Consider the following 15,624-nt stretch of genomic DNA (forward strand, 5'->3'; position numbering starts at 1 on the left):
AGCATGTACTATTTCCCTAGTATGACCAATCACATGGCCTGAAAGCGGCAGGTATGCAACATTGAAGTTTGTGCGTATTGGGAGAAATTTATCAAGATGTTGTCTTCTGAAAAATGGTTCCCATGTGCATAAGTGGGGCAAACAGTATGGAATCCATTGATACTGGCATGCACATTCAATTGGCAGTAGTTCCCTTTTTACATCTTTGCTTCACTTTTTAGAATACAACAGTTTGACAAACCTCCCCCTTTGTATTGGCATGTCCCCATCAAAGGCAGCATGATGATGTACTATGCTTTTGGTTGTATTGGTCCTGGTTTTTAATAATTCAGTTTTAATCCTTTACATGCTGTGTACACTAGATTTGACCTGCAAATTGGCTTGTAACTCCTTCTTTGTTCTACACATGGCATATGTCTGTGTACAGCACTGCTGAAGAAATATAAATAATATAATGGGTATTTCAAATGGCTTTCCTTGTTTTACAAAAAATATGTCTGTGTGCCATGTAGTGAGTACATAATATAGATTATTTTAGGGTAATAAAAAAAAAAAAAAGTATCTTGGATACTTTACATCGTACGGATGTTACACATTTTATAGAATGTAAAATGAAGCATTGTATGCTGTATAAATAAGAGACCACAACAGGTCCACTTTAGTATACTTAAAGAACTTAAATGTGTGCATTTAAATATACATAGTAACTGTACGTTTTTTGTTTCAATGTTTTGCTTTTTGTAGACCACAAGTAGAAATATCTGTGTTTTCCTGGTTGCCACTTACACGGACGGACAGCCTCCTGAAGGTGCAGAATGGTTCTGCAAATGGCTGGAAGAAGCCTCTAATGACTTCCGTTTTGGAAAAACATTTCTTAAAGGCATGAGATATGCTGTATTTGGATTGGGCAATTCAGTGTACAGCAGTCATTACAATGTGGTAACTTTATTTTTCCAAATAATCTTCCTGTGTGCTTAAATCACTTTCTTATTGCTCACATTTATGGATTATGTGCAAATCTGAATAGAAATACTTTTCTTCACCTAAACTAGGCTTCCATGCAATGTAAATGACTTATAGATGTTAAAAATGAAATCTACTTGTTCATATCCATGTATTATTTCCATTGTAAGCATCATCACATACTGATGGTTCAGTATACAACAAGTAAAACTGATCCAGATAATGTGAATTTTGGAACTTGTATTTGCTTAACCTAAAGAAGTTAAACCATGTCACAATGTGTACAAGCTAGGCTGTCTTGTATGTTTTGAAAGGAGCAGCTTGTGATGTGCGACATTGTAGCTGCTCATGTACACAGCAGGGACACCTAGGGAATTACATGGTAGTAATCCTATTATTATAAGATCTATATAATCAAAAATCACAGTTTGGTGGGTAACTCTAAATCTGAGTTCAGCATGCTCTACTATGAAGTTTGAAACTATGCTAGTACCCTTTAGAGGGTATACAGTGTTTTGCCATTAAGCAGCAGACACACTATTACATCGGCACATATCTGCTGCTTACATAGTACCAATAGCATCACTCTTGGCCTGCCTTGTATGCCTACACTACATAATATTATATTTTAATAAGCAAATTCTCACTGTAATGTTTAAATAGAATGATTAGCAATTGCAACAGATTGAGGATTCCCTCTTGATAAATTGTAATTCTTAATTGTATTGCAACAAAATGTATACTGCCTCTGCTAAGAGGTTTTCTTGCAAATCTACAGTAAGTGGAATTTCCAAAGTTTAAACATGCCTTTACCCACAAACTCACTTAGTATTTAGTTATACTGCCCCCCCCCTGCAAAAAAATGCCTTTTTTTTCTTATTACAACTGAATTAATGTGTTTTTTTTTTTTTTTTTTGTTAATCTGGCTAAGCAGCCATGTTGGGTCAGATGCTATAGTTATTTGATTATCTTACCAACTGCTGCTCAACCTTACTTGTCTGCTGCTGCAGGTTCACATAGATCAATCACAGGAGCAGGCAAGTTGGGTTTAGCATCAGTTGATCACGTAACCGTAGAATCTGACCCAACATAGTTGCGCAGCTAGATAAAAAAAAAATGATCTATTTAAAAATAAATCAGTATTCATAATTAAAAAATAAAATTGTTTTTTGTTTAAAATTTTAAAAACATACAGTAAAAATGCCCTGTTCAGTCCTTTAAGAGGAAATTGAAAAAAAAACAAAAAAACGACAGGGATGCAGCGGAATTTCGCTGCCGAAAATAGGCCTATCCTGTTTTGGATGAAAACGGGTCAAATTTGCCGAAATTAAAAAAAAAACAAAAAAAAAAAAAAAACACATTTTGTGGGACGGGGGGAAAGAAGACTATGGGACAGGGGAGGGGGGGGGGGGAAGAAGACTATGGGATGGGGGAAAAACCCTGGACAGGGGAGGGGGAGGAGAAGACTGGGACAGGGGAGGGGAGAAAAGAACACTAGAGGGGGGAGAGAGGAACATTAAGCGGGGGGGGGGGGGGGCACCACTAAAAGAGAAGGGAAGTTTTTAATATTAGATCAATTAAATTAATTTAAAACATTTTAATATTAAAAAATATTATAGGGAAAAATCTTTTTTAAAATCATTTGGGTAAAAAAGTAATTTTTGGGTTTCGGCCAAGGGCATCCTTAATTTTCGGTTTCGGACCAGAATTTTCATAAAAGGGTGATAAAAAATAACGGCAACTGATAATGTAGATTTAGTCGCTGCTACTGAGACATGGTATAATGAGACAAATGACTGGGACATAGCAATACCAGGGTACTCTTTATATAGAAAAGACAGGGAAGGCAAGAAAGGTGGAGGGGTGGTCCTGTATGTGAAGGATAGCATAAAATCTAGCCTAATAAAAGTTAGTGAGGCGACCATAGAGTCCATTTGGGTTACGTTAGAATTTGGTAATCACACAGTAACTCGTGTAGGTGTAATTTATAGGCCCCCAGGACAAATTGAAGAGTTGGATAAACTACTAGTTGAGGAAATAGCTAAAATGACAATGAAGGGGGAAGTTATAAAAAAAAAACAAAAAAAACCCAGAGTGAGGAAGACAGAATGATCTATACCAGTGGTAGTCAACCTTTTTCTAACTACCGCCCACTAATGCATCTTTTTGGTTGAAAAAATTTCCTTACCGCCCACCAGTTTTCGCGCAAGTGCGGAATACTTTTTTCGAAAGGAGGGTGTTTTAAAAAAAATGTACGTACATTTATCTTTTTATTTGCAATTAATGCATGTTTATAATGTTTTTAACTTTATAAAAAGTTTAATGAGAAAACAATAAAGTAAATTGAAATTACCTTTACTAGTGATTAATGAGATCCTTGAGGTTGTAAGGAACAAACGAAGGTCTCCTCTTTCGGTGATATTCAGACGACTTCTCTGTTTGCGCATAATATGATTTCTCATCTGTGCGTCAGCTCCCCTCTTCTCCCTCCTCAATTCCCCTCCCCACCTTTTTTCCCCCCTTTTTTTAACCTTCCTTATAGCAATGCCCAGTAGGAAGGCTGAGCTAGGTATCCCACTATGACGGACGGGACGGAACGGGACGGAACGGGACGGAACGGGACGGGACGGAACGGGACGGGACGGGACGGAACGGGACGGGACGGAACGGGACGGGACGGGACGGAACGGGACGGACGGGACGGGACGGGACGGAGGGGACGGGACGGGACGGAGGGGACGGGACGGGACGGACGACACATACAAGACGGACGACACATACAAGACGGACGACACATACAAGACGGACGACACATACAAGACGGACGACACATACAAGACGGACGACACATACAAGACGGACGACACATACAAGACGGACGACACATACAAGACGGACGACACATACAAGACGGACGACACATACAAGACGGACGACACATACAAGACGGACGACACATACAAGACGGACGACACATACAAGACGGACGACACATACAAGACGGACGACACATACAAGACGGACGACACATACAAGACGGACGACACATACAAGACGGACGACACATACAAGACGGACGACACATACAAGACGGACGACACATACAAGACGGACGACACATACAAGACGGACGACACATACAAGACGGACGACACATACAAGACGGACGACACATACAAGACGGACGACACATACAAGACGGACGACACATACAAGACGGACGACACATACACAAACAAACACACATTATATTTAAGTCACCCTCCTGTTTCCTACCTTTAAGGTGCAGGAGGGTGACTTTCCCTGGGGTCCAGTGGTGGCTCAGGTGCATGGGAGTCAGAGTTCCCACTCTGACTCCCTCCTCCTCCCTCCTCCTCCTTCCTCCTGCGCGTCTCTCTGTATGCTGGGAGGAGTGACCGGGGAATCACTTCCTCCCAGCAGATTTGATCTCATCACAGGGGGCCCGGTCGCGCTGTTAAAGCGCCCAGCGCTGACCGGGCCCCCTCACAATCCACATCAATCTGGTGGCCCTGACAGCATGGGCCACCCGATGGACCCCTCCATATGCGGCCCCGGCGGTTTGCCGCCGGGGCCGCAAGTGGTGATGGCGGTACCCAGTCACAGTGGTACCGCCGGCTCGCGCCCGCCCGCCTGCCCAATTTATAAAAAAAAATTGAAAATCCCTACCGCCCACCTGGAATCCTGAAACGCCCACTAGTGGGCGGTAGGGACCAGGTTGACGACCCATGATCTATACGATTATGCAGAAAGGGGCTAAGTAAGTTATAAGAGTCTCCAAAACACACACAGAAGAGAAAATAGCGCAGTCAGTAAAAAAGGGGGATAAAACATATATATATTTTTTTTTTATACATAAATGGGAAAAGTAAAACAAGGATTAGTTAGATTAAAAACAAAATAAGGAATGTATGTAGAAGAGGATAAAGGTCTAGCTGAATGCCTCGATGAATATTTTTGTTCTGTATTTACAGATGAAATGAAGGAACGGGGCCTCAGTTAGGAAAAAGTACAAATTAGTCATTTGTTACATGTGAGTTTAGAGAGGAAGAGGTTCTATTTCAACTGTCAAAAGTAAAGACAAATAAGTCAGTGGGACCTGATGGAATACACCCAAAGTTATTACAGGAGCTTAGTGGTGTACTAGCCACCATTAACCATTAACCGATTTATTTAACCAATCATTGTTAACAGGAGTAGTCCCAGAAGATTGGAAGTTAGCAAATTTATGTGCCCATTCACAAGAAAGGTAGTAGAGAGGAGTCTGGCAACTAAAGGCCAGTGAGCCTTGCTTCAGTAGTGGGGAAAGAAATGGAAACCATATTAAAGGATATGATTGAAATTCTAAAATCACATGGATTTAAAGATCAGAGACAACATGGGTTTACTTCAGGGAGTTCATGCAAAAATCTTATAGATTTTTTTGATTGGGTAACTAAAATAATAGATCAGGGTGGTGCTGTAGACATTGCTTTCAGTAAGGCTTTTGACACTGTTGCACATAGAAGGCTTATCAATAAACTGCAATATTTAAGTTTGGATTCCAATATTGTTGAATGGGTAAGGCAGTGGCTGAGTGACAGGCAACTGAGGGTTGTAGTCAATGGAGTATATTCGAAGCATGGGCTTGTCACCAGTGGGGTACCTCAGTGATCTCTACTTGGACCCATTCTCTTTAATATTTTTATTAGTGATATTGCAGAAGGTCTTGATGGTAAGGTATGTCTTTTTGCTGATGATACTAAGATGTTAACAGGGTTGATGTTCCAGGAGGGATAAGCCAAATGGCAAATGATTTAGGTAAACTAGAAAAATGGTCAGACTTGTGGCAACTGACATTTAATGTGGCTAAGTTTAAGATAATGCACCTTGGACGTAAAACCCCAAGGGCAGAGTACAGACTATTTGATAGAGTCCTAACCTTAACATCTGAGGAAAGGGATTTAGGGGTAATTATTTCTGATGACTTAGAGGTAGACAGACAATGTAATAGAGCAGCAGGAAATGCTAGCAGAATGCTTGCTTGTATAGGGAGAGGTATTAGCAGTAGAAAAAGGGGAAGTGCTCATGCCATTGTACAGAACACTGGTGAGACCTCACTTGGAGTAGTGTATGCAGTACTGGAGACCGTATCTCCAGAAGGGGGATAGGCATAAGGCTATCCCAACTATAAGATAAGGCCAAGGACTAATGAAAGTATTTAGAAAATTGGGCAGACTAGATGGGCCGAATGGTTCTTTTTTTGTTTTTGTTTTTTAATTCTTTATTTTATTTGTGCATGGTTTGACAATGAGCATGCAGAGCCACGACAGCTGCTGCAAGCAGTTTCATAGTATCGCATAACGTGGCAGATTAAACAGCACAGTTTTTTTCTATTTTCATCATAAAGTTAACAAGCTATAAGACAATTGTGGTTTGTGATAAACATGCTAGGCTAAGTGTGTACATAGTAAAGTCGTTCTCGCTTGGTGTTACATTGTGGTATGTTACTTTGCTTTACGTGTAAGGGAAGACGTTTATAACTAGGGCAACATTGCAAGTAGACATTCTACATAAGCAAAGCTTTGTGTAGACAAGCGTATATACCGTGCTTTGAAACTTTGATATTACATGCAGTGTGTCTACATCTAACATGCTGCATTACATTCTCTGTTAACAGCACTAGTGGAGCCTCTGTGGGCAAGCCAAAATTTGCATACATAGGGTATGTGTGAGTGGTAGTTGTGAACGGCTTGGCATGCGAGTTGTACATATGTTATGTGTGAGGTGACAGACGTAGGTCAGAGAATGTATTTGGGTAGGCAAAACCATAGACAATAATGGTTCGCCCGTCTCCAGTGCCTCAGTGGTTAAAGGGCAGCTTGATATTTACGTGGCATAGTCCCCCCTGCTGATGTATATAGTTATAGGTTGTTCTGGACGTTAGATGAAAGTCACTTGTATTGGAGTAGCTACTCGGCAGGTGTTGGAGTTGGAGGCGTTAGGCAGGCACCGTGCCATAGGCGAAGTCCCATGCACCTTTTATTTGACGCCATGCATGGGCAGAGCAAGGTTTCCCGGTTGGTGGGCTCTTTGTTAGGCTGGCAGGATACCTAGGTTCCGTGGGTGTTGCTGGTAAGAGGTAGCTGGCTTGGGGGCTGTGCCATTGAGGTTGGTGCTCAGATTGCGCCGTCTGTCTGTGTCTACACCTCGGCGGTATCACCTGAGGGACACACAGTTGGGGCTGCTCCAGGCACCGTTCTCCGGTAGGTTGGCACTGATGGGTAGGAGCTTGTCTGCTCTTTTGCCGCTTTGTCCAAAGTTGTGTGCACAAATTTTCAGTCTTGTACAAGCGAGTCCGCCATGTGAGTAGGCTGTAAGCAGGCCTTCAGAAAAGCGGGCTCAGGTCTGGCGGCCATCTTGTTTTGGGCCTCGAGCTCATGTGGCGGCGTGGCATTGCCTCCAAGTGCTGTTATGGGGCGAGGACCGGGACCGCGATGATTCAGTTTCAACTGTTAGACTCCGTAGGGCAGGATAGTGGAGCGGCGGCCGTCCACTCCACTCACCGCCAGGCAGGTTCCGCTTGGTACGGCGGATATCTCTCCCCCGAGGGACTAAAACTCAGAGAGCTAGCCTCTCCTCGGCTCCGGTGGCCCGCAATCACAGAGGGTCGCAGTTATGGGTCATTAAAGTGGTCAAAAGTCCCGGTTTTCAGGCTTAATAGTGCATGGTTTGCAGGAGCAGGTCTTTCCTGTTAAGCTCGGCGGCCCGGCCCCGCCACGGCCGAATGGTTCTTATATGCTATCACATTCTGTTTCTCAGTTCTCTGCCTTTTAGCAGTGAAAGGGTTACTCTAAGCACCATTGCCACTTCTCTGTTTTGAAGTGACTATGGTGGTTGGAATTTATATGTGTAGCATTTCACATATGGTGTTTACCCTCTTTGCTGCCGAGGTGCATCTACACCTCAGTGTCATTTGGGCATCATTGGCCTGCCCGGAACAAGTTTTTCAGGCTGACTAAATTCAATTCTGTGCATATGTCTTTGCGCAGATTGCATTCATTGGTTGAGAACAGCCAGCTGCTCTTAACCAATGAATGATTGGTGGAGTTGAAATCCGGCTTCTGAAGCTCTGTACATTACAGCTGGAAAGGGCGGGCCCTCTCTACGTTGCAGGTCCGGGTAAGAGGGCAAAATGTTGCAAAACTGTATTCCAAAATACCTGAAATGGTGGTATGGTAGTCCTAGTTTCAGGACTTAATTTTTTTATTTTCAATCATATTCTTTAGCATAGTGTGTTTAGAATTCTTTGTTTCTCTCTCTTAAATGAAATGTAATCACATATACAAGCTTCCTGCTGGCTTTGGCAGAGATGACATTTTAAATTAAACACACTGTGCACTAAAGTAAGTTTTAAAAAAAAATAAAAAAAAATAGATCTATTTTACAGGGAGTGTGTTTGTCACAGGCAGGGAAAGTGTGGCTAGGCATGCATAAAATTATTTAACTCTTAAATGGCAGAGAATTGAGATGTGAGATTGCAGGGGTATCATCTATATACTAAAACTTCATTTAATTTACCGTAAGTTATGGTGCTTATAGTATCCTTCGACATAAGCGTTCTGTGAATGCAATCTGCAAATGCTACTTAATTCTCTTATTTCCTTTTATTTACATTTTTATTTTTCAAAATTGTACATACATGTCAGTTGATCAGGACACACTGTTTATTAAATAAACCATCTTGACATTATAGTGAGCTTTATTCCATTCACCCATAGAAATAGTGTTTGACATCTTAGTTGGCATATAAATGTATTTGAATTCCTACGTGTATACTATTAAGTGGTGTTGGTTTCTTTTTTTTTTTTTTTTTTTTTTTTATAAATCTGAGCTTTTCATTGTGTGCCTGTAGAATGCCAATATACAACTGCACCATTTTTTCTCTACACCTGCAGGTTGGCAAGAACATTGATAAGTGGCTGTGGATGCTGAGTGCCAACCGTATTATGACTCGCGCTGAGGGAGACTGCAATGTTATAAAAAGCAAGCATGGCAGCATTGAGGCGGATTTCAGCACCTGGAAGGCCACGTTTCTGAGCAGGCTTCAAGCTCTAATGAAGGGGGAAAAGAAAGCTTGCAGTGGGAAGTGCAAGAAGGGGAAGTGCAAATCTAAGAAAGGGTCCGCTGCAGAAGATATAGCACAAGCAGGAGACAGAATGGAAGATTCTGAGAGTGATCACACAGAGGTTAGGATAATTGGTTGTGTATTAAATATTTACTATTCCAAAATTTGCACATCTGTTAATCAAACTGAATGATTATAGTTACCCAGCACACCAATATTATATTAAGTATTAAACTTTGAGAGCAACACTTGTCAAAGGGGAAACATCCACCCAAAAATAATAATTCCCTGCTAGAAGCTGTCAAGGAAACATTTTAGATATGTGCATAATTTTTCTAGTTTTTTTTTTAAATAAATGCTTTGTTTTCTCAGACCTAACTGAACAAGGCTAAATACAGTTTAGTGGTTGATATTATCGCAATTTATATAGTGCCAACAAATTCCGTAGCGCTTTACAATATTATGAGAGGGGGGATTTAACTATAAATGGGATAATTGCAAGAAAATTTACAGGAACAATAGGTTGAAGAGGACCCTGCTCAAATGAGCTTACAGTCTATAGGGTTCTCTACCTTTGTTACATATCTGGTGATTTAGAAAATATTTTTTTTTTTCTAAGTATGATATAATAGTGTCAGGTGTTTTGCACATCTCAAAAATTTAAAAATGTTTACATAGCTGCCAGACAGAGTATAGTAAAAAAAACTGATCTGTTGGCACTGCCCAGAGTAGATATCCACAAGGGGCAGCAGGGCAACAGCACTGAGGGGTTCCTGTAACTGCACTTCCCCTAATAAAGGGGATAACCCGACTACAGTAACCACTTATAGAACCATAACAGGAAACTCCTGAAGTGTACTAAGGCACTTAGGATCAAGATAAAACAAATGATCTTGATCCTATAAGCTATCTGGTGACTATAGTATTCAAAATTATTTTATCTTGGGTTTTAGTCCAACCTTTGGCAGACACCGCTCATATAGCAATCACCAAACGTATTCCCCAGGTACCATTGATCTCTCTGAGCCCAATTTACCCATTTCTTGTTTGACAGCCTGTGGCTACCCTGTCTGTACATATCGGTTAAAGCTTCTTCCCCTCGGATATTTTTGTACTTATTTAAGTTGTTGTGGTTTAAGTCATCTGTAACTCATTATTCAATAGAGGTTGCCTTTTTTCACTGCCTTCCTTTAATACACTTTTTCTTGTGTATCCTGTTAATGGTTCTATAATTGCCAGACAGAGTATTTAATGGCTAGTTTGAAGATCACAGTAAGAGTCCTGATGTTTTGCTTTCTGAGGTTTGAGAATCTATTAGACTAGTAGTTTTGTCAGTTTTCTCAATTATGAGGTCACAAACTGATCAGATGCTTTGCGCGTCACAACAATGGTAACTATAGTATTTTAGAATGCACACTAACAGCTTGGTCTTTTTAGGAGGAGCTCTATGAAACAACTAGTGATTCGGAGTTAGAAGGGGAGACGGAAGCTGGATCCAGTGGTCTGATTGATGTTGAAGATTTAGGGAAGGCTATGAATAACATGAAAAAAGAAAAGGTATTGAATCACTTTTTATTGGCTTTTAGTGCAGCTCAGCTTCCTTCTCTTATGATTAGTACATTCACAATTTTCATTGTGAACTAGCTATCATCAAAATCTGTCATATTTTCTCAAGCTATAGGTAAAATAAGGTTCTTATTTTATAAAGAGGTATATATGTCTAAATGCCAAAATTTATCAAAACTTTATCATGGTTGTATGAAAGGTATATAACAGTGTAAAACACATCTCTCCAGTTAGCATTCAGCATTTCTATGTAATGCGGATAAAGTTAGTTTTATTTTAAAAATTAATTAGAATTGTTTGTGAGTCAGTTGGAAAGTACTTTTTAGCAGTAAACCAAAATGTTTAAATGTCTATCTGTTCCTGTCCAAATCAATAAAATTGAATTGCGTATATACGCTGAAGTAATTAAGTCTGACACACAAGGTTCAGGTTAAAATAACTTCGAGAAAGTTTATTGGCAAGTGATTAAAAAGCGGACGCGCAGGCCCTTTTAAGAGACATTTTACGTCATCATTGATTATTAGAATATCAGCAAATAAACATCATTAATTGGATTAATTGTTAAGTGTCAGGGTTAGTGTCCTCCTATCAATATTATTAATTGGCTCAAAAACTAAGTGGTTAGTCCCGTGCCCACCCACCAAGAGGTGGGATTGTTCTGGACACGGGTGGGGGACAAGGGGTCTTGAGCGTCATTTTACACGCTCGGTGATCTCAGGCCTCGTGGCCAGGTGCAAGGTCTCTTATGAATAGAACATTTCATTACTACTGTGTTCTCATGGCCTTCAAATTATACTATGTTGCAAATCTAAGGAAAAGTCAGCAATTCCTGTGTTAATCATGTCTTTATAGAAAATACAGTCTTTGTCTATTGTATTAGATGTGCTGGGAAATTCTGTCATGTAAGGTAGTTTTAAAATGAACAAGTTAGGTTATGAGGACAAAATGGAGGATTGAAGAAGTCAGGTTTAGGAGGACAAAATGGAGGTCAGGTTAGGAGGACAAAATGGAGGTCAGGTTAGGAGGACAAAATGGAGGTCAGGTTAGGAGGACAAAATGGAGGTTTGTCACAGTATGAAGTTAAAATGGAGTTAGTGCAATAATTCAATACAAGTACAATAAGGATTTTTTAATAATCCCACATCAGTCCCCCCTATGAAATGTTAGATTCTAAGAGATAAAACTTTATTAAGTTAGTACCAGGAAGACGTGTTCACCCAAAGGCACAGAAACCCCGTGGCCGCTAGCTAGGTGTTAATGCAAAGTGCAAGGCTGCCCCTAGATCTGACCCTGATAGGCTAACTCATCCGTCAGTATGACTCTCGAACACTTCACACCCATGGGTATCCCATGGCAGCTAATCCACCACATCTCCAACACGGGGCCTTTACCATTCACTGACAGATGCTGTCCCTAAGTTAGTCCCTTCCTAGAATTCCTGCACTTTATCAACAAAAGGGATTGTTTGCAGCGGCAAACAGGGTGAGTTGATGTCTTGGAGTTCTTGGTCATCAACTTCGAGATGGGTGAAAGTGGGTGCCGCTTGGTCAACAGTCTTCAGGAGGGATTTTCTCAGACATGGGAGGATACAACAAAAGAGAAGAGCAAAGATAAAAAGAAAAATTAGTATAGCCATACCAATATGCATTAAAGCCTTTTGCCATCCTGTCATCCAACCAAACCATCTTTCCCAGGGATCTTGTATCCCAGAATTCCTTTTTAACTCTATAGACAGGTCATTTAATTTCTCTATGGCTAACGTAACTTTACCATTAGGGCCTGTGTTTTCTGGGATGTAGGTACAACAGGTCAAGGTGTCAGGTAAAATTTTACAAACCCCTCCTTTTTCGGCTAAGATCATATCTAGGGCCATTCTATTCTGGAAAGCCATTTGGGATGTGGCCTGTAACTGTTCGGCCAACCCCTGGAGGGCGTCTCTAGTATAATTAACAAAACGCTGTTGATTATAATAAATGTAATTGATCCAATTTAAATTCTTGTTTGTGGTAACTATGGCAAAAAGTGATTCAAATCCTGCAGCAACTTCATCTCTTGCTTTAAATTCATTGGGCACCCCCCTTGGCACCCCAATAGCATCAATATAAACATGAGGATCAAAACTTCCTTTCACTGGGGCGTCACGCTTAACCTTAGTGTGCCTGGACTCATGGGTGACGAGGTGTGTGTCAGAGATGATATGTATAGGCATAATAGCTTTAGCCAAAGTACACTCCCCCCACCATTCCTTGTCCATTCTGGATCTCAGTTGTAAATCCCCACACAACCAGTAGATATCTCCCAATGACCTGGTGTGAAACTGCAACAAGTTCATAGAGACACTCCTGTAGGTAGCACAATACCCCTTAGAGAAGTTACCCAAGAATCTACCAATTCCATCATAATTAGCATAACAAGTGTAATTACCTTTATACACGGTAATACCATCTGGGGGTTTGACATCCTTGGTTAGGAGAGGATACTCCTTTGTCCATGCAATACATATGGACCTGTTAAAATCATAGTGATAGGCAAAAAGGCTTAAAACACATTCCTCTATATCTGCTGGCAGGATTAGAGGTACAGTACCCAGGTGAGGCCGGGCACCACCACACACATAGCATGCAGTCTTATTATGCTTATTAGCATTATATTTCATCCATTCTAACCATAAATTTACATCATTAAAACCTGTTTCAGCGGCCATGGTATCTTCAAAGGTGGGGTTAGCAATGGCCATCATGTCTTGAAAGGTCTGGATATGAGGTTTTAATGGGTTGGGGACCATATGGGTGGCCCCTTGCCACTCTGAAGAGTTGCACATATCTTTTAGGAAGAAATGCCCTAATTTACGGTAGGAACCCTTTTTCCAATACATTCCCATCACATACTGGTCTGCATCTGTTGGGCTTGGATGCTCAATGTTAAGGATTAATTTCATTGGTGTACCTCCCCCAGGCTTTCTCAAAGTCATTCTCTGGAGAAGGGACCTACCTTGATCATCTACTTTAGATAAGGCACTTTTTGGTTTGTAACCCCAGGCAGGCCCGGCATTCCATCCCGCCGCCCCCCAATGGTTACAATTGTGCCCCCATTGCTTGTCAACTACACAAACATATGGATCTTTTGAATGAGGGATATCTCTGTAAATACTCTGGATTTGTGATGTGGGGAACGGGCATTCTACAATATCACAATAGTCAAAGGTGTAAGTAGCCACATGGGTGCATGATGAATTATACCAGAAGGTATACCCACTAATATCTTTGGTGATGGCTACTTGTTGGGCCTTTATGAGGCTAATTAAGGAGAAGATGTACCAGAGGTACATGCTTGTGCGGTATCTGCTTCCTCGGGGGTTGGAGATTTCTTGCAGTGGGAAGCGTGGATCCAATTTGGCCTACCGGCCAGTTTGACGGAAGTTGCGGTAATCAAGAGAACTTGGAATGGACCGTCAAATCTTGGTTCCAGGGTATTTTTCCGCACAAACTTCTTGACCAGAACCCAATCTCCAGGAAGCAGGTTATGGGTACCTGTATCCAATTCGGGATCTGGAATTGAAGAGAAAACTTGGGCATGTATTTTGTTTAAGGCACTTGCAAGTTCAGTTACATAATTTACTAAAACATCTGATTGGAGCTGTAACTGCTGCGGATAATAACAACCTAGTCTGGGTGCTGTCCCAAATAGAATCTCATATGGGGACAGTGAATGCTTCCCTCTAGGTGTGTGCCTAACACTAAATAAAGCTATTGACAGGCTTTCTGGCCAGGGCATTTTTGTTTCTTGTGACATTTTTAACATTCTGGCTTTTAGAGTGCCATTCATGCGCTCTACTTTACCACTACTTTGTGGGTGGTAAGGGGTGTGGAAGGCTAGGGTCACCCCTAGAGCAGTCCAAATTTCTTTAGTCACTGTTGCTGTAAAGGCTGGGCCTTGATCACTTTCAATGACTTCTGGGAGTCCGAACCTACATACTATCTCTGTAAGTAGGCGTCTTGCGGTTGTTTTTGCAGTGATATTGGCCACTGGGTAGGCCTCTGGCCATCCTGAGAACATGTCCACTATGACTAGTGCATATTCATGGGGCCCACTCTTGGGCATTTGGATGTGGTCAATTTGAATTCGCTGGAAGGGGTACATGGGCTTTGCCAGGTGTTTTGCAGGCACCTTGATTGGTCTTCCTGGATTGCACTTTGCACAAATGACACAGGCCTTACAGAAGCTGCTGATTAATGTTGTGATTCCGGGTGCTTCATAATACTTCTGTATGAGGGCGGCCATCAATCCCTTTGACAGGTGTGCAGGCCCATGTGCCCATTGGACAACTGCTGGATATAATTTTTTTGGAAGACAAAATTTGAAGTTGTTGTAATATACTCCGTCCTTTTGGACAGCTCCTTTATTTTTCCATTTCTGGATTTCTTCAGGAGTGACTGCAGCTTGCTGTTCTCGCAAAATTCGCAAATCGGTAGGAAGAGTTTGCAGAGCAAAAATAGGGACTTCTTCTTCTTCTTCTTCTCCTTGTCCGGACACTTCTTCATCCACTTCCTGCAGATCCTTGGCTGCTAGCTTAGCAGCCTGATCAGCCAAATGGTTGCCCTTTGCTTCATCTGTATCCAATTTCCCATGGGCCTTTACCTTCAAAACGGCCACTTCTTCAGGGAGTAGGAGGGCATCCATTAGCTCCTTTATTGCAGTACTATGCTTTACTGGTGTACCGGCGGTGGTAAGAAATCCTCTTGTCTTCCAGATTAGGCCGAAGTCATGTGCCACGCCCAGGGCATATCTTGAATCTGTATAGATGTTGGCACGTTTTCCTTCGGAAATTTTGCATGCTGAAGTCAGAGCCTGTAATTCAGCTTCTTGCGCAGACATTGCTGGCGGTAGAGATGATGATTTGATAACTTCATCTGTTGTGGTTACGGCATATCCTGTATGATATCTTCCTTCTTCATCAGCATATCTTGAGC

The 15,624-nt window shown here is 41.5% G+C and overlaps 1 protein-coding gene across 1 annotated transcript in view; it reads left to right on the plus strand.

Moving 5' to 3' along the window:
• The window catches only part of LOC134612877 (S-adenosyl-L-methionine-dependent tRNA 4-demethylwyosine synthase TYW1-like), a 216,586-nt gene that overhangs the window by 4,325 nt on the left and 196,637 nt on the right, over positions 1–15,624 (plus strand). The window contains exons 5-7 of the mRNA XM_063457335.1: positions 745–939; positions 8,919–9,209; positions 10,526–10,645. Of these exons, the coding sequence (XP_063313405.1) occupies positions 745–939; positions 8,919–9,209; positions 10,526–10,645 (606 nt within the window). The remainder of the gene's footprint in view (positions 1–744; positions 940–8,918; positions 9,210–10,525; positions 10,646–15,624) is intronic.

The sequence above is a fragment of the Pelobates fuscus genome, chromosome 1 (genome assembly GCF_036172605.1).
Source record: "Pelobates fuscus isolate aPelFus1 chromosome 1, aPelFus1.pri, whole genome shotgun sequence".
NCBI classification, from domain to species: Eukaryota; Metazoa; Chordata; class Amphibia; order Anura; family Pelobatidae; genus Pelobates; species Pelobates fuscus.